The 19,991-nt window shown below is 41.6% G+C and overlaps 1 protein-coding gene across 1 annotated transcript; it reads right to left on the bottom strand.

Moving 5' to 3' along the window:
• Positions 1-1,087: 1,087 nt before the first annotated feature.
• On the bottom strand, positions 1,088-16,547 carry LOC115317887 (plancitoxin-1-like). Its single transcript, XM_029977639.2, has 7 exons — positions 16,426-16,547; positions 12,159-12,363; positions 10,583-10,655; positions 8,097-8,261; positions 5,687-5,887; positions 4,113-4,366; positions 1,088-1,192 (listed from the first exon to the last, which is right to left on the bottom strand). The coding sequence occupies exons 1-7, from the start codon at positions 16,545-16,547 to the stop codon at positions 1,088-1,090; spliced, it is 1,125 nt and encodes a 374-aa protein (XP_029833499.2).
• Between the last annotated feature and the right edge of the window lie 3,444 nt (positions 16,548-19,991).

Consider the following 19,991-nt stretch of genomic DNA (forward strand, 5'->3'; position numbering starts at 1 on the left):
CTACTTGCTCGACTGGCAAGCCTGCCTGCCACTGACGTCACGGCACTGAAAAGTGCGCGAATATTTGAATATTGGATTTTGCACCATTTTCATTTGCCGATTTCACAATACATATTACGAATTTCGCGATGGTAAATAGCATACCGGAAAGGCTAAAGGCCGAGGAGTCAGAAAATATAGTTAGTTGAGGTAGCTCAAAAAATCGGTGGAGTACCCCTTTAAGGGTTGAAAAAATTTACAAAAACCGTGCGCTTTTGTCTTTGAAATTGCGTGGCGACAAAGACGCTTTTTGATCTAAACTGTCATGAGAGCATATTTCTGTCGCATGTGCGCCAGTAAGCTTATATAAAACAAGTAATATTCGTACTCAATATCGTTGCACGCCCCCTTTAATCCGAAGGGTGGTTCACATATCTGCAGTAGTAGCGTTCAAAACAGCCAAAATAACAGAAGCGACCAGAACAGCCTAGCCATCGTGACGCTCGCAACGCTTGTCACGTTGTGTACGGCCAACACTTGTCCCGGTGACATTGTTGTTGCTTTCGCTTTGGTTGTTGTGAATGGAACCGATAGAAATGTGTAAACCAGCTTTGAGACTGCAGCCAGGGCTGCACGCCCGCGAGAATGAGACCTTCGAAAGGTTCTGAAGCTGAAGACGTGCTCATGCCATAAAGGCTCATGTCAATGCAAGGTGTGCCGACTAGCCCGCGTTTGTAGCTTTAGCTGCACTCTGAGGCCAATATTGTTGTAATAAAAAGCTTTAGTGTACACTCGTGTTTCGATGACAATCCCGTGTAATAATAAAAAAAAAGCAAGCGCTGAGGCAATCTTAAGCACGACTTTTATGGTAAGTAAAGCTGAGGCTCCGAGAGCGTCTCTTGCATTCTAACGCGTATATCAAGAAAGAGAAATTGTGACTTCTAATTTGTGCTCAAATACAACAAAATTGGACCTTTTTTTATTAGACTTTCTAACCACGCTCTTTTGTGTTACCGCCTTCCCTTCATGCCACTAAAGGTTGCGTCCACAGGTAAAGCTAAGTTTTATGTTAAACAAACGACGATTTTTCAGGAATTCGGTTTCCTCGTTAGTCGTCGCACAATTCCAGTTCTTTGATGCTGTTGCGGAAGAGATGCGCGAGTTTTGAGTTCTCCATACAGGTCACTTCGCCACCCCGTTTGTACTGGGATTCCTGCGGGAAACAAAATAATAATTTTTCACATTAGAAACAAACTGTTCCTACTAAATGAATGTATACCATTGCAAAAAAAAAATGAAGGCCGCAATTTTTTTAAAAGACAAAATAATGTATTTAAGGGATGATGCTGCAATTTAGCATACTGATGTATTTTAGTGGTAATTTCAATTGTGCAATCAGTTTTCAGATAGCTTTACTAGCACCTGATTTTTTAATAAATTTGTAACTTTACTTAGGTCCTCCTGACGGGTTGTTACCGTAAAACTCTTCAGAATACGTCAGAATGTTTTATAAAATAGCATTCACAGAGACATGTGTTGTGCGGGGATGCTATTTTAGGTCTGTTTTAATTATATTGCATTGGTAAAACATTTGCAGTCAAGTTGCACGATACGGGAGGCTAAATATTTTAAGACTAATGAATCAAAATTATTTTATGACATTTAAAGCAACAAAAATAGCATCAGCTCATAAAGCATACGTATTGCCGTACAGTACTGGGACCCTCTCGTTTTCGCGCTGCGGGTCAGTCCCAGACACGAAGCTTTGAGGCACTCCGGCGTAGGCCGCGGCGCCCGAACACACGTGTGCTGGGCTGTACACGTCTGTTTTTTCGTTCTTTTTTCCTCGGGCGCGTAAAAGCCGAAGTCCAAAGTCCACCCGTCGAAAAGCGCTCATCTACACCTTCTCCAATTTCCGGTCCGTTGGAGACTTGTGAAAAAGCACCTCCGGGTTGCGCAGCGGGTTGTTTGAGCAGCCCACAACGCTACAAGTTGCACTCGGCATCTTTCGAGAATCACCAGGGCAATCTTGGACGCACCGAGTTGCTCGCTAAAACGAGTCTTGGAGTTTTCACACGCAAATAAACAAAAGGCTATACCGAAGCTACACGGGCTACAGATAAAAGCAATGGCTAAACAGGCCAATCACAAGCCGAAGTAGCGGCGGTAGCGGCTCAAAGAAGCGCACTTCGTGCAACGCCCGGACCGGAGGAAAAAACGAGAACGATACTGACGTCACGGCCCAATGTTGCTTTAGTTTAGCGATCGGCAACCCGGTGCCGCCCGCTAAGGAGCAGCTGCTCGCGGCGGGTCGCATTTTTATTATCGGCATTAGTTGAGGATGCGGCGTCCCACGGACGTAATATTTTGGCTAGGGTCGTATATTGTGTCACTACAGCGATACCAGCAATTTATTTCATTTTGAGTTTTGCCCGCAGTTGCCCTTTAATTATGTATAACGTATGACTATAATAAAATACCGATTTTTCGGATTTTGGTTTTTGTGTGAGTGAATATTCGGAGGGTGTTTTTCTGATATCACGTTTCCCGGAAAATTGAGCGCTACCGAAGTGTATTTTTGCTCGATTCCACTTTTCCGAAATTTAAAAACGAATTTCAGTATTTCTTTATTATTATACGAAGTAAAATATTAAATATATTCTGTACAAAAACGTACACTAACTTCATAAAAAATCACCCGCATCGAAAAATATTTCTGTAGCTGCACTCAGCATTGGCGGCAGTACTAACTGCCCACGATAAATCTTGAAAGCAATTGGTGCTTCATTTAAACATCGGTACCTTGAAATATCAAACACTTGAGAGCATAAAACTTCTACCTGCCCTCCCAGTCCTATACAATTTGTAGGTTCGCTTCTTTCACTGTTATAAAAACACAGCTCATCCTTCCTATAATCGTTAATAGTTTGCGGAAACCAGGTCGTCTGCTTCTTGCGTAGGAGTTGCGGTGACGTCAGAACTACGCCGAGCTCTGATTGGTTACGATTGAAAGAATAGTTGATAGATTTCAATGCTAGATGCCTGGAGGTATCTAGCATTGAAGCATTTAGCATTGGAAGCTTCAATGCTAGATGCTTGATGTCCGCACCATCAAAGCAAAAAAAACGTTTTATTCTTGACCCTATTTTTGGCTATCAATATACACAGGGTGCGGACTATAGTCAGGAAAGTGAGATAGCTGCGCACAAGTAGGGAGTCAAGCTCACTCTTGGAACGAACACTAGCTTTCTTCCGTTGTTCAAACAATGCTACAGATAAAGAAGTGATTAACCCAAGAACTATGGCCGCGGCGCACACGGAGCGAAGAAAATTTGCAGTACAGCTGAAAAAATTTCAGCACGAAATAAAGCAAGATTAGAGATACCACAATCTTCCCAAAACTTGTAGATAACGCTTTAGCATGGGATCGCCAACGACTATGCAGAAGGTTTTCAAGCAAAAACGTTTTTTTATAGAACATTTGCCTCAAAGGTACACCGACTGCATAAAATGCGGTATATGTTGTGACTGATAGAATCGCAAAGGTAATATAGTTCCTTTAGGGGCCCGAATTGTCTTTCTGGACACCCGTTGTAGTTGTGCCTTTGTGGTGAAGACGATTGAGTTGTTCGTGGAACTGCTGTATCAGGGACGCAACCTTCCCCACTGGGAAAGTTTTGACCGCTCTCAGCATTTCTGCTCGCTCCTCAATTTCCGGTGAGTAACCTCAGTTGAACCCTGGCTATCTGGAACTATATTTTACTCGTGAGTAAAGTAACTATGTAATCTACTTATGCAGAAAGGAACGTTAGTGGTGACAAATAGTCCAATCTATGAATGTGACTTTCAAGCCTGCAAAGACTTGGAAGTCACTGAGCTTCAAGCACACGCATGTGCATTGAAAGAAACGATCGCATTGTAACTAAGGTTACAATAAATAGGAATGCGCATTTGACGTTTCAGTTCTATAAAATGTATATTATGTTCACGCATGTTGTGCCATCAATCTACCACAATGTTTACGCGGCATTCCACCATAAATTCGTTGAGACAAGTAAATTTTGTTTTACTTTTTATCATATTTATAAACAAATTACTCAATTAATCGTTTAAATACATGCATAATGACTTACCATCCTATTAAGAGAGGAAAAACAGAAGAAGTTAGCCTTCTCGGCAACGGCCCACTTGCTATGGTCCTTTATATAACTGAATATGATTTGATCTTTTTTATGTGGACCGAACATGATTATTACTGCCTTTACGTTCTTCAAGGAGTAAGTCTCTCGGCACAAAGATGACTCCGCTTTTCCGGCCCCCCTTCTCCAACTTTGGACATAAAGATTATCCTTGACAATATAAGGAGCCACCGCCGCAGCGTATATATCTGCAGAAAAAGACAAGGTGTTACTTGACCACAATTTCAAATAAAATAGCCATCATGTTGGGAGCTTCGGAATAGAAAACAGGCATATTGAGTAACATATACTACTAGATCAGATTAAAAGCAAATACTGTATAGTGGGTGAAAGGTTAAGAAGTCAGTAGATGGTCCGTTTCGATCGCGGCCTAATTTCTGCCTTTGATAACACTTCGTCGCACGCGTATCCAAAGATGCTGCAGCAGAGGGCGACGAGCGCGTAGTAGAGGCAGGACTTCTACTGGGTTATTAACTTCTCATAGACCGTAGATAAGACGGAAGAGTGGGCGCTTCTTCAGACGTCACTCCAACACATGGCGTTCGTGGACGCGGCGATCACATGGAGATCTTGGTGAGTTTGTATATGCAGAAGTTATTGAGGATTTGTTTCTATTAATTTTACGCAAGATATCATTCCCAATACCAGGCCCACTACCCGAGCAAAAGGGCTTTATGTACGGCATATGGCAGGGTTCGGTCGCGGAAGCTTGTGCTATCTTTTGTTTTGGCATTCTATCAATACTAAAGAAAATATTAAGGTGGAAGTTGAATATACATTTTCAAAATACATATCGCTACCTCTTTCTCGTCTTCTGTGTGATTATTAAAACGACAATTGTGAGTAGCGCTTGTTCCATCAGCTTGTACTTGACCTTCGAGCCCTTTATTTCGAAAATTCTATCAATAGTTTCGTTACACTCAAAAAGCGTTATTAGCACAACTCAGCTAAGAAACTTTCCATAGACGCTGCCTCTACGAGTAGTATCCCCCTCTCCCCCGGAGGTTCGCCTCCCGTCGTTCGACCTGCCACCGTTTTGGGGACGGTTGCTATGGTAAATACAGTGTACTCTACGGAGCACGCAAGTTTTCAAGCACGGCGTCTAATTGGCGCTTTACTGTAGCGTTTAGAAGAATACGCGACTGGTGGCGGGCTTGAGGGGTACCATCACTCGCCGGAGTTTCAGAAGTGAGCTGATCTAGTAACCTCGCCCTAGCACGAGGCGAGCGCACAGTACTCCTTATGGTGTACGGTACCTGTTTAAAGTTTAGCTGCCATGCTGTTGGCGTGGCAGGTAATCTTTGTTTCCTGCCACGCCAACGTCTCTTAATTTATCAGTGACTATGGTGACATGGCTGTCGGGGCTAAAACGGAGCCCTTGCCTTATCCGCATACAAAAACGGACTTCATTCGTTGATATTCTGCCGTTCACATGTTACTATTTAGTATTTCCATGCTATTCCAAGATATGCGTAAACGTCCCTTGAAGAAGAAATGGCATCACAAACCATGTTTCCACGTGCCGCGCTTCGCAATTGATTGCAGACGTTGTCTTCCCAAGCTTCTGAGAGTGTCGTTAAAGAGGCTTTCATTCTTCTTAGTAACGTAGACCCCTTCATACAGCAGTTTAAAGTTTGGATATTTATTCAGGATAGTAGGTGGTGCGTGTTTTTGGTAGACGTTGGCGTATTGTACACGTAAATGTTGAGCTGCAAAAAAAATAGAAAAACGGAATTACTTTGGTGCTTATATTTCCACCGGCCGTTCTATCCAATGGCAACCAAAATTCGGCGTCGGTAAACTATTAACAAGACGCTGCTCTCCACTAATGATCTCTATTATGGCTTCATCACTGATGGAAAGGCCGTTGGTGGGACTACCGGTGGCCATTGCTACATACCGGGCGGTACATGAGAATCGGGTTTTGCCATATGGCGACCTCAGACAGGCTGTATTGCAAGAATGCGCGTGATCGAGAACTCGGCGCAGGTTCGGGTAGTCGGGAGTCAACTTATGTTCTAGATGGACATTCGCATTGCGAAAAACATATTATTACGCGCTCAAGCATTTTAAATGGCAGATCAAGAACCAGATGACCACGTCAGGGATGTTGCCGATTATATTTCCCGGCAGCCTGAAAAACCCTGGGAATGCATTACCGTGTTCGCGCTTATTGCCTCGTGGTTCGCTCTTCGTGGCTGTTATCAGCTGATGCCGCTATCTGATTAAATGCCTTGCAGCAATAAGATGCCTGGGAGTTGTCACACCCTGCGATTCTCAAGCTGTAAGTTATCATGGCCAATTACAAGGATACCATCTTCTCACTTATAGCACCATATTCAGGGTTTTCTTTTTAGGCGTAACCAATTTGTTAAAAAGCAAAACGACAACACAAAAGCTACAGTTATGCGATTTGTGCTGGTGAATTATAGAACCAAAGGGGTGTAGTATACTACTAATCATAACGATTAGTGGGCGAATCAGGTAAAATTCGCTAATGAACCTATTACTTAGCGAAAATAAACATATGGTTCCAATAATATTCTTGCTGAGGATCATCGAAAATCAATAAATAAATCATTTTAGAAATACTTTGAACACGTGGGAAGCGTAGTTGTGCGCTAAAGGTCCACTTGGGCAACAGGTACAAGACTGGGGCTCTGATAAGAGACGAAAGAATTGTGTGGGAACGTTATCGCACCTGTAGCCCATCTCCTGCTGCACGAGTGATGACTTTAGCGCTCTACTGCGCTTCTCACGGCCTGAGCCTATTTCTAAAAACCTATTTAGTGGTTTTCCATGACGCTCAGCAAGTTTCTAATTAGCACCTAATGTCTATTTTCAGTCATATAAAGTATAATTAAATTTGTTTACTTAATTAGCCCACTGATCGTTCCCATCAGCCTCTTATATTAGGTCCCCCCAGCCGTATAACTCACCTGCAGAAACTGCATAAGTGTAGCTTTCACGCCCTGCTTTAAACAAATTTGTTAAGCTTAAAAAACATATATCACCCTGTATACTTCGAGCATCGCATGAGCGTTCAATGATACATAGTTAACTATACGGTAAAGAACGCGACTCGCTTTTCTTAGCGGCTACCCTATAATATACTTAAAGGTGCCTTGAGGAAGTTCTGAGTTCGCCTAAATATGGCAATAACTCACTCTGCTGGCCCCAATCATCCTAGAATCCTCAAGATCATGACGATGCGCAGCCGATTTGCCTATTAAAAACAACCAAAGATCGCCACACACGGAGGTCATCTTTGGGGATGGGAGGATAATGTTCAGAAACCAGGACCACTGTCAGCTAAAAGCAAGCGAAGGATTCTTATACGAATCCAACCGATGGGGCAGCGGAGTGATATATCAAATGAAGTGATGCTCGTTGCCGATACAGCCCGGACCACGATTCAATCCAGCGAGTGCTCGCTCGAGAGCTGGCGAGAGGACAACTCTCTCGCAGAAAAAAAAAAATAAATAACAACTTAGTGTACTGTTTTTAAGACGATTATTACAGCAATATGTTCGTTTCTAGAAAAAAAAAAAAATTGTCAACTGCTCTTATTTGAATTTTTCATCTACAAAAACATAATATTTTGTAATAACAGCGTTTACAATTTCTACGAAATGTTGCGTATTCATTGGTCACATGTCGTTCCGGCTGCCGGAACAATGCTCTTCCCATCGCCAGAGATACCCTCGGTGTGCTCAATTTCTGATTGCTTTTTTAATTGGAAAGTCGGCCGGGCATCGCCATGATTTATGGATTTCTAGGACGCTTAGATCCAGCAGAGTGAGTTATCGCCGCATTTCAGGCGATTTCAGAAACCCCCTCGGGGCGTGTTTAAGTTGGGTTTTTCTCCGGTCTTAATTCTGCTGTAACTACATGTTTAAAAATCGAAACAGCACATACCAATGATGTCGGTCGAATCCCTGGCGGAGAAAGTGACACAGAGGAAAAGCTGGGCGTTCTCTCGACCGTTCTTAGAATAAACATATTCTCCGCCGTGCAGTACGGGGAAATTCGGTACGCTGTGCTGAAGCCATACAGTGTTGGCGGCTCCCACCATGAGGACTCCTGCACAAACAGCCCCGAGGCGTCTCCTTGTAACCAAAAGACATACTTTTTTTTTTTTTTTCGGTGAAATTGTGGACTGATTAACGAGAGAGAATGCACTCTACTCCGCTCAACTGCATCAAAAAGGACGCCTAGGGAGCCCAATCTTCTCCCAGCGCTGTGGGCAGCAAGCGTTCAAAAGACTAGGTTCGCCAAGAGAGCAGACACGGCCGTCTTGAACAGCGTTCGATTGCCCACGACGATAGATGTCGGAAGCCGCTCCTCCTAATTTGTAATTTCAACAACCCCCCCCCCCCCCCTAAAAAAGAAAAAAAATATTGCCACAAACATCTGCTAAGAGTAAATTTTAATTGGACAACCAAAGAACGTAGTGTATAACCCCTCTCTTTATTTGGAGGCCGAGTGAAAACGATTTCTTAACCTCTAACACTTCTGTAGATGGACATCCGTAGCGAACATCCTGACGTGGTTTTTAATTTTTATTAAAATTTGGTTGATTTTCGTTAAGACTACGTCCTCATGTACATGTAAAACCCTTAAAAATGCACGCCTCTGAGGTAACTTTTTTTGTATGTGTAATATGTCCGGGCCGTGATCTATCGGTTGAAAAATCCAGCTTGAGCGTCTTTTTGACCTGAAACTGACAGATACAGTTCGTGCTCGTACCCAGACTCTCTAGATTATAAGCTCCGAACTTGTTTTTTCCTTAAGAGTGGGTCATTTGTGGGTTTTCCCTTCTCCCAGGTTTCCCCTTTCCCCCTTTTCTTGTTCAAATTATATATAAGTGTATTCCTTGGCAATCGCTAAAATTGGGGAAAAGGCATATAGTGATAAAATTGAATATCTACTAGCTGAGTGATATTCGTCGGATTTATATCATATTGACCTAAATTAAACTTGAAAAAAAAGTAATTGTTTTTGATTTAAATAACTTTTATTTTTTATTTTTCCCACAACCGAGCAATTTTATGTGAAATGAGTACACTGCATGACACTGTCAACATGATCGACGATCGGCTCTTTTCTTACATATTAGTGGTTGCCATTAAAACTACTCTACCCGTTTTCACCTCAAGAACCATTTTAAAGAAGTGCGCCTCCTCGCGGAGTATTACAGATTTCCCTTTTATGTTAATAATTAAGATATTTTTAGGTGCATTTTAGATTGAATATATGTTTTCTTATCAAGACGTACAAGCTCCAAGCGCCAAAAGCATCGCTTTTTTCTCCGACAAACGAATCTCGTAGGAACTACTTCGCGCCGCGTATAAACAATGAGCAAACTTTATTTTTTCTTGACGTGAAAACGGGTACAGTGCAATGGAAATTGCTCATCCGGGGCACGAACTTCTGCGATAAAAGTTTGTGTCTCATCAACCGCGTCTCTAATTGCGAAAAATCGCTTCGCGCTAACTGTTGCACGCTGTACCGCCTGCGTGAGAGGCGCCTGAAATACAAAAGTGTAAAACACTTTTTTATGCTAGCGACCACTTTCTATAATATTTTAATTCCAGGTGAGCTTTTATACGCGCGTGCCATTAGACAGTCGAGCTTTTTTCCGCACCCGCACACAATTAGGTTACCGTTTCTCCGGTGAGCTTATCTCCGGTGAGCTTCTCTTCGGGATTTAAATGTTCAGCGGTGTTTGAGACTTCTTTCCTTCTTTAGTTTTTTTCTGTCGTCACGGCAGTCTTGGATAACCCTGCAACTATCACTTTATGCATATCTTTCTTACCACTAATTAACGTTTTTTTTAAATTAAAATGTTCAATATTCAACAAGTTCTCGTCTTTATTTAATTAACGCCTTTCCACTTATTGCGAAGCTAGTGAAAGGTACACTTCAAACCTAATGTAAAAGAATTGCTAAAAAAGTCTAAATGAATTTTTCTCAAGTCAACTAGCGCCCGTCCTCCTAGTGGCAGGTCGGCAAATTGTAGCCATGCTATCAAAAATGCAAAACTAAACCTACTATTGTCTTTTTAGAATCTCGTTCCAAGGAAAATTGAAAAATTGGGCTGATTATATTGCGCTCTATTTAAAGATTTGAGATCTGGATGTCATGCTTGTTTTGCTTCTCCTCCAGAGCATAGGCTCAATCAGTAGACTTTTTTGCGCTTAAGGGTTTAAAAGAAGCTTTCTGGTGTCTCCTTGATATCAGACATTTGTGTGATTTATATATATAAAAAAGGGGGGCAGAGGATTAGGGCAAACTTGATTGTTCTACCATTTCACAGGCTTTGTGACCGGCGCAGGCATTTCAAGGAATTAGGAATATTGTTTGAGAGAATAAGTTCGAGGAGTCAACCTTGTATATTTTACCTTTAGAATGGCCGCCCTTCGTTCCGTTGAATCCCTCTGGAGGCTGGTCGTTGTAGGCCACGTACGCGAGGTCCTGCAATGCAAGATATAAGGACGCTAAGCAACGGAAAGTGTAACAGGTTGAAGTTGAGCTAGTTGGTACATAATTTAAAAGTAAACGGTCAGCTAGACGATAGGGACAAAACACAGACAGGGAGAAGCAGAAACAGAGACATACACACTGCTGACTATCAACTAAGACTTCATGCTTCTTCTTCATCACTTTGACCCAAAAATTCACACCTAAAGTAATGCCAATAAATCACCCTAAATCCCTACATTGCGCTGCCAAATTAAAACACTAAATGAAAATAAAAATTAAATAAATTAATTACATTAAATCATTAAATTTGGTCACTATAACACCTCCCTGACGCAACCAACAAACCACCACCGACGCATAACTTTTATGTTATAGTTTATCTATTTTCTTAGCAAGACATTCACCAGGCTAATTGTTGTTTCGCCAGTGAAAATTGAATCTGTGAGATCTCAAATGAAACAAACAAGCTGATACTGCTTTGCACTGATTTGAAATTTATCTTTAAATTGTAAGACTCTAAAAGAATGCCCTTCCTCTACGAGCGCTGCCGTATTACGTACGTAACAATAATATTACTATTATTGTTACGTTTGCCATTATAATAAACATTACTGTACTTTTTGATAGAAACATTTGAATACTGTTTTTTTCTGTAGCGCCTTGTTTAGTGAAATTTCATTAAATTTTTTAAACGTCCCACGTCTTTTATAATAATAATAATAATGTTTATTTGCTCCCTTAAGCAGGGAAAAACAAACCACTGCAAGTTATGAAGGAAACGAAGGGAACGATAATGTTTAAAACAAAATATTCAGTTTCGAGCAATAAATAACATACTGTAAGCGTCTTATTGTTCGTGGGCTCAATACTTCGCGATTTACGTCAAAGCTGAAGTTTTGGAACAATTCGCGGGTTCTAGTTGTCGCGACATGGTAGGATCTCAGTATAAATTCCAATAACTTTACATTTTACCGGAATTGTTCGCGGAACATATACTTCGCAAATCGTAAGCGATTCCCAAAATTCTCAAAAATTTCGGTCTTTGCGAAAATTAAGTCGTTTAGAGTATGCACTTAGCACTGTAGGCATTGGAAGTTTATAAAGCCAACCGAGTGGCGATTGCTGAGAACACTTTTCATCGCTCTGCAGCCAATGAAATTGAGTCATTAGCCAGTGAGAACACCGAAGCGCGAACCATGCATCAAGAAGCAAGAATATATTGATACACTCCCAGCATTTTAACGGTTTCAGTGACTATACTAATACATAATATACAAAGTTCAGTTAAAGATTAAATATCTTCATCAAGAGAAGAAGGACTCGAAACAATTGTGAACACATAAGCAGGGTTCCCATTGGGATATTTTTATAATATACCACTAAACCGTCATCGTGTCTTATTTAATTATTGACTAGGTAACAAAATTCCACTATATGCTGTCTGTAAAACGGTTCCACTGAAAAGATAAAACCAGCCTAGTTAACCATCCTAACCTTGATTTTTTGCTGCTTCTCATACAGAGGCTTCAGGGTGTGGGCCACAGGGTTCTTTGGATCGTAGATGCCGTGTGTTAGCCTCGTCCAGTACTTGGTCTTGACCTGCTTGTCGTTTGAGTCATAGTAAGCTATCTCTTCACCCCCCGGAGTTTCATAATTGTCCGGAGACTTTTGCATCTTGGGAAGTTTATACATCACAAACCTGCGGGAAAATTTGTTGATTTAGACTGGAGCATGAAATTGCACCTCATTTTTCAATTTGTATTTACAGTCATGTCTCGTTTATATGGACCCTGTTAATATGGTTACACCGCTGTATGGACACCATCTTTGGAGACAAACTGGGGAAATGCTTGCATTTTTGTCTCGTTATTATGGACAACTCGCATCATAGACGATGTTTTTGAGGAACGGAGGTGTCCATATTAACGAGACATTACTATATTAATTTGGTCAATAAGTATCAAGGGAGTTTGCTCTCGCTGATATAACGGACAACAGCTCGAAAAACCCAGAACAGACTATTCAGGCTTGGTATTCTTCTTAATCTTAGGAGACGCTTGGTTCGATAGAGCACAATATTTTAATTCTAAAACTGCAGTCGTTCGGCGGACGTGCCAAGTTTGACGCCTCAACTGCACTCTAAAAAAAAAAAGCCCATGACTCGGCTTTTCCGCAAAACACTCGGAGAGCCAATCACCGCAACTTACGCAGGCAGCTCAGCGAATGGCGATGCCGAAACATATGTTTAGACCAAACAACGCAGTCTGAGTTGTGACATTAAGCAATGAGAGCGTGACGTTTTGCACTGCTTAATGTCACAACTCAGACTGCGTTTTTTGGTCTAAACATATGTTTCGGCATTGTCATTCGCTGAGCTGCCTCCGTAAGTTGCGGTGATTGGCTCTCCGAGGCGTTGTGCGTGAAAGTAGTCGCAGCAAACCTTTTAGAGTGTGTTTAGCAATACATACCGTATACTAAAAAAAAAAATTTAACTATTATAGTGCCAAATGTAACACGAAAAGAAGTTAACGGTTGCCGGGGGAACTTTAAACAAAATAGGCAAATACGCATTTGGGGGCAATTATGCAAAAATCATTGGATATTTTTATATACGAGGTATTTAAGAATATCCTGCTGAAATTTAAACTTCATAAAGAGCATGCAATCATTTTTCGTTGGCATAAGTCGCATTTGTTTATCGTTTCTTCTAGATCATGCTATTGTAAAAAAGAGTTGTATCCTTAAATTTTTTACACGTGCAGTGCAAGCAAAAGCAAAAATAAATAAAAAAATTCATATTCTTATTTAGTATTGTTTTTTTACGGTTTATATTCACAACACAGTTGATCAGTACTAAGACGTGCTTTAAGAGTACCGGGCCTCTAGACAAAAGAGTACTTCCGACGGCAGGTTTAAGGCTGTTGCAGTCTGCATCATATCTGAAATCAAGTCACTGAATTCTGGGAAACTAGCGACATTAACATCCATGCTTGCTAGCCGAAAACAAACAGACAGATGCTATGTCCGCTCTTTTGCCTCAATTACTGCTACTCTTCGCCTTCCTCGTTCCATTTCTTACACCGACGTGATGCGGGATCTCTCTATGTCGTGCTGACCGCCCCTTCTCTGTGGCGACAAACTTTTACCGGTAAGTTGCCCTGCCGAGTGGCCCTGCCCGGTTTAAGTACACTGGATTCGCCGTTCTAGCGTTCCAACTCATACCGCTGCAGACGCTGCCTGTTATCCTAAGAATTTGGTCAGGTAGTTTGACCATTCATAAGAAGCAGGGGGGGGGGGGGGCGGGGGGGGACACCAGGGCATCCACTTGCTGTCCCTTTTGTACTGCCCAGTCCTGGGGCGGATCTCGAGCACCTCCTGTCGGCGTTCCCGGGACATCAAGCGGCCCATCGGAGCGACATTAACCGGGTGGGCATTCATTTTAACCGGCCGTCGGAATTTCAACGCTGGACACATTGTCCACACCCCCGCTCTCTTCTGGACATCTTCTAGAGGGTGGAATGCGCTTTTATTTTTGAATCTATGCCGCATGGCAAGTTGATGCAATTAAATAAAATCTAAATGTGGGCTAATAGGAACACATCACAAGAATGTGAGGTGAGTAAATAAAAATATAGCAATGTTCAGAAAAAAAAATGCTAAACCTGAACCATATCTAAAAACGCATTGATTTACACCATTTTTTATGACTATAATCTAACAATTGACGAGGAAACTCAATACAATTTGTAGGATAATGAAATATGTTGAAGGCAGGTTGCATAAATGTAGACGTGATAATCTAACAACTGTGCTCGGGTAAAAATCGAAACTTTTGGACAAATGTACCTACCGAGGCCGGTTTGTAAATTTCTGAAAGCTATAATTCTATAAATAATAAACATATACTTTAATATTGTCTTACTAAATTGTACAGATGTTACCCTAAAGTAATATTGAATATCTGTCGCTCATAGGCTGAAGCGCGAGTCCGGGAAGGACGACGGGGCTTCGGGCGATGACAGTCGCCGAAACCCCGCGGTCCTTCGCAGCTCCTTCGGTATTTTATTCATTTGAAACTAAACATGTCAGAACCAGAACTTTCAGATACAGTTCGTTGTTTCGTGCAATGCGCTCAAAACATGTGAAAGTTATAAGAAAATATTTTATGGAAAATTGCTGGGCACATATGTTGAACGTAAAACGTTCTAGCATCACGTGACATGATGTCACGTGATGTAAATTTTCTCACTAATTTTAGCGGATAAACTGAATTGGTGTGTAGTTCACGTGACGTTAGTTTTTCTGTTAAATTTAGAGAAACTAAATTGTCGTACAGCTCATCTGACATCAGATCACATGACGTCAATTTCCCCGCTAAATATAGCGGGGGAAGGAAATTGGTATGTAGTTCACGGGACGTTAATTTATCGCTAAATTTAGCAAGAAAATTGGCGTCACGTGACCTGATGTAACGTGACCTATATACCACTTCAACTTTCTCGGTAAATTTAGTGCAGAAACATGGGTGTGTAGGTCTGTGATGTCCCATAATGCAACACTGCGCGCTTTGCATTATGGGACATCAAAGGCTTATACGCTAATTCAAGTTCACTGCTAAATTTAGCGGAGAAACTGAATTAGTATGTAGGTCTCTGACGTCCCACAATGAAACACTGCGCGAATTGCATTATGGAATGTCACAGGCCACGGCATCACGAAATGCGGCTTCGCGAAATCCCGAGCAACAATACCCATGGAACGTTTCACGTTAAAATAGAATATTCCATTAGTATATCCGAAAGCCTCAATTTAAAGGAAACCGCCTAGGCATGATCAACGGAAAATCATAATTCTAGGAATGCATATATATTTCCCTGTTAATAAAATACTAAATATTGCCATTGTCGGGAAAGTTTTGAAGGCGGCGCCATCGGATAAGCTTTTCACAGACACTGGTAGATGGTTTCGTTAAAGCATGCTTGAGTTTGAATGAACTGTGAAGTTTTGTACGATGACATGCCTATCTTGTGTTGGTGATCGAGACGCGATGGTACATAGAAGGGATCTATTAGTAGCTTTTACGCCATGGAAGATTTTCACTGATTTTTTGAAACAAGCACAAACCAGAACGTTTTCTAAGTGATGCAAGGTTAGGCACGTTCAAACTAGATTTCATAGCTATTACGCAGAGGTGCGATGATAGTTTGTATGAAGCCAACATATCTATATTGAGTTGCTTCAATTGCAGAGGTCAATGTCAGTCCGTCGTCCCAGATTGAAGAGGGGAAGAGGAGTATTTGCGGTTGGAGCAAGTGAGAGTTTTATAGAGAAGATGTTTTAGAGATATGGGGACGGATAAAAAAATCCATTTTACAAATACTGACATACATTTAGCATTATTTTTACGCATTGAATATGAACTTCCTAAGACCTATTAGATTGAAAATAAACGCCTAAGTATTTGTGGGACGATACTCTCTGTAAAACTTTGGCTTAATAGTAACTTGAAACATCCTTATCAACTACAGAACCCCCCTCCCCTTGCACTTGTAAGTGTTTAGCTCTACTTTTTATAAGTCACAACATCAAGTCTGCAGTTAAGATCAGATTGAAGAGTTAAGATCAGACTGTTCGCAAGGAAGACGGAAACTCGATGGCTTGTCTAGAAAACAAAAGATAAACCACTCGAGTATACGAAGAGCAGTTTTGTTTTTATTCCAAATTCTAATTAAATGAACTAGAACGTTTTGAAATCACTCACCAGTCCACATCCTGTCCCTTTTCGTTCTTACAGTGAACATTGTGCTTGCTATTCGCGCCGGCAGAGTTCACTATCTCTAACAATATGAATACAGCGACGAGATCTCTGACGGTGTACCACATGATGTATTGATTTCCATTACTCTCAAGAGAAAGCTTTATAGCTAGCTCTACGAAAAAAGAAAGACCTTTGACCATTTTTCCCCTTTGCTGCCATTGGTCAATCCTGACAAGATTGCTTAGTTTGTACACTCTAAAAAAAGTCTGTGCGTCTACTTTCACGCACAACACTCGGAGAGCCAATCAGCGCGACTTACGGAGGCAGCTCAGCGAATGACAATGCCGAAACATATTTTTAGACCAAAAAACGCACACTGATATGTGACATTAAGCAATACAAGTGTGACGTTTAGCATTGCTTAATGTCACAACTCAGACTGTGTTTTTTGGTCTAAACATATGTTTCGGCATCTTCATTCGCTGAGCTGCCTCCGTAAGTGGCGCTGATTGGCTCTCCGAGTGTTGTGCGTGAAAGTAGACGCACAGACTTCTTTTAGAGTGTAGTGGGCCGAGCTACAGTCGTCCGCAGTTAAGTAAATATTTGTTTTATTAACTGCACCAAAACTCGGTGCTCGAGGTGATGACACGCGAACTTTGCAGCTCCCTTTTTCGATTGTTCCTTGCTTTTGTTTATTTGGATTGCTTGCGTTGGTTGCTGAACCTTTACGTACGCACACAAAAAAAACAACAAAAACACATATATTGATATATTGTTTACCCCGGATATTTTGCGCGTCACTGAGCAAACTTTTCCACCGCTTATTGACATGCTCTGCCCAAGCAAAAGTTCAGGAATTTCATTGTAAACAGATAAGGGCAACGCTGCCAAAAAGACAAAGCGCGAGAAAAGTTCATCCAATAAAGGGAAAGAAAAATAAGAAAAAAGGGCACGGTTTTTACGTGGGGGACTTCAAACGTGCTCTTTCCAACATGTGATGTTTAACGGGCTGGTTCGTTTTCACCGGGAGCCAAGTAAGACCAACTAAATAAACTTCGCCTTAGAGTATCAGAACTTGAATCCCGATATATTTTTGTGAAACTCGGGCGATATTGTTTTGCTTTGTTGCAGAGCATTTGATTTGGTTATTAAAATCAAGGAACCGCTTTTTTTTTTGGTGGGGGGGGGGGGGGGATTTAATATAGAGATTCGGATAACGAGCGAGAATAAATGTAGGTACCAAGATGGCTGTAGTGCCGTTACACTGAGGCATAGCTATGAAAGCCACCACCGAAGGTACAAGGCCTAGCGTAGCTCAGAAGCTAAGCCTTGTGACCCTTCAGAAACAAGCGGGGCCCTGTAGCCAAGACCCCGGCGTTTGGGAAGATGGGCCATAACCACGTCTAGGGTGAACACCCGTCTCTCGACTTGCGGGGCCATCCCGCATTGAGGACTCGTGTCCAGCGTCCCGCGACAAATGCCCAAATCTCTAAAATGCCTCGAATTTACGCTGTCTTAAATTCACCATGCAATTTATGGCGCTGCTGAATAACGGGGCACGGGGAAGCGTGGAGGTCGCTGGTAATCGTGTGGGTCGCAATGGTACGCCATTTTTTCTCCAAGCATTCAGGGAAGCGACCGTTGTTCTTGAAGGAGATTCGACGCGCATACGCCGTTGTCTCTCCCCTTCGTGGCTAAATATTTCAAGAAAAACTTTCTCACCAAAAAATAATAAATATAAATTATTGTAATAATTTTCAAATCATGCTGTGTCAGTGTTGCTCTAGAAAGCTTGTCACTCACAACGGTTATAGGGCTGGCTTCTTGTTAGAATCGCAAAAAGTTGTAACGTGAAACACAACACGACCAGGTTTCTTTGCAAATATCACTTTGTCCCTTAGCTGAAATCAAACAAAACTCGCGCTCAGTAGACTGCACTACCTGAGTGATAATAGGAAAACTTATAGCAGCCGTTATATATGTACCCATATGATCTCAAAAGAATTGCTGCAGGAATGTCGAACGGTTATGATGGCATGTCATCAGATAATCACCATATGTTATTCCCATCACACATCACTCTAACTTACATAATCACGTGATCACTATAGATAAATGAAAACCAACTATAGGGACGTGACACCATAGCATCACATGACATTATTTCATGTCGCCACATGACACGATTGCAAGCCTGCAGTTTATGTGCATATACGCTAAATCAAACAAGCTTATATTAAAAAAAAACATTAATTGGTTACTAATACCGGCAATCTTGATGGTGTGGAATACACGTTGCAAAAGAACTGTGGAAGCTCGCCATCTTCATGCGATCAATACTCGAGCTCATAGCTTCGGTCGCCAGTGATTACTCTCTCTAGGGTGGGACACCAAAAGCAAAAGGTTAAATTTTTCTGTGGATCTGTCTAAAGCTTAAAGCATCTACTCAAAATTTGTTCATTGTTGTAAAATTCCTTTTGAAAACTACCATTAATTTAACATGCAATATCACTAACCGAAATGCTTAGCCAGAATCGTTACAACAAAACCACACATTTTAATTTTATTTTTGGGCTAACCAGGCCTGAAATAATTCAAATGTTTGCCATATATTTTATCTTAAGTTCAGCTGACAGGAACTTCATGCACCATATAAAAGAAAATGCCACATGTGATGATTAGTTCATTTCCCGCATACCTGATGAAATTAGTGGCATAGGAGGAAAGTGCAACTGAAAGGTGCGTCGTCGGAATCGCTATTGCTCAGTGTTGGAACGAACACGTTACAAGTAACGACATTACTGGTAAGGCGTTTGTTTTTTGACTATCCTACTAGCGCACTCGTTAAAGTCCCAAATGACTAAAGAGTAAGTAATGTCATTATGATTTTACGGTGTCTCCTCTAAAATTACATTATGTGTTACTCGTTAGTGTTGGTTAAAAATGACCGCATGATTGTTTGAAAATAAAAATCATTTTTATTCTCTACAGTGCGTAAAAGTGCCAAAGAAACCGCAACAAAGCGATGTATAAGCGGCGTCATTTCAAACTCTTTCGGAAGTCACTTTTAACGTTCTCACGACGGGGCCCAAAAGGCGCGAGATTATCGCTGCGCGGACCGCCTAAGCGTCCTAAAGATCACCCGTCGCCGGACACCTGATCAGCGGTCTCATTGGAAAGGGACGTCCGCTCTGAAGGCAACAGACTGCCGCCGCTTAAAGGATGCTTCCTCAGCGCCCCAAGCTACTCCAGCTGGTCACATCCTTCTCTTCAAAAGAAATATATTCTCGCTCTGTCAACAATAGAAAAAGTGTTGACGTTCCCACGCTTTGAATCAAAACAAGTGTGTCAGCGGTGCCCGAGTGCTGACGTGTCGTTAATTGGAAATGCGACATTGGTTTGTGAAGAAACAAAATAACGTTTATTTTACCGGATTAACTTTGATTACATAAAGCGGTCTATTTTCCGTCCGTTAACATAACATGATTACATAAAGCGGTCTATTTTCCGTCCGTGCCATGGGCAATGTTCAATTCTCCGAATCGCGCTCGCAAAGCGCCACATGTTCG

Source organism: Ixodes scapularis, unplaced genomic scaffold, assembly GCF_016920785.2.
Source record: "Ixodes scapularis isolate PalLabHiFi unplaced genomic scaffold, ASM1692078v2 PGA_scaffold6__148_contigs__length_123643588, whole genome shotgun sequence".
NCBI classification, from domain to species: domain Eukaryota; kingdom Metazoa; phylum Arthropoda; class Arachnida; order Ixodida; family Ixodidae; genus Ixodes; species Ixodes scapularis.

Bases quoted from the DNA above. Each gene is read 5' to 3' on its own strand.
- LOC115317887 (XM_029977639.2), bottom strand. From the start codon at position 16,547: ATGTGGTACACCGTCAGAGATCTCGTCGCTGTATTCATATTGTTAGAG. The intron at 10,656-12,158 runs GTTAGGATGGTT...CTTGCATTGCAG, and splicing joins AGAAGCAGCAAAAAATCAAG to GACCTCGCGTACGTGGCCTA. The intron at 4,367-5,686 runs GTTTGTGATGCC...CTTTTTCTGCAG, and splicing joins GCGCGGCACGTGGAAACATG to ATATATACGCTGCGGCGGTG.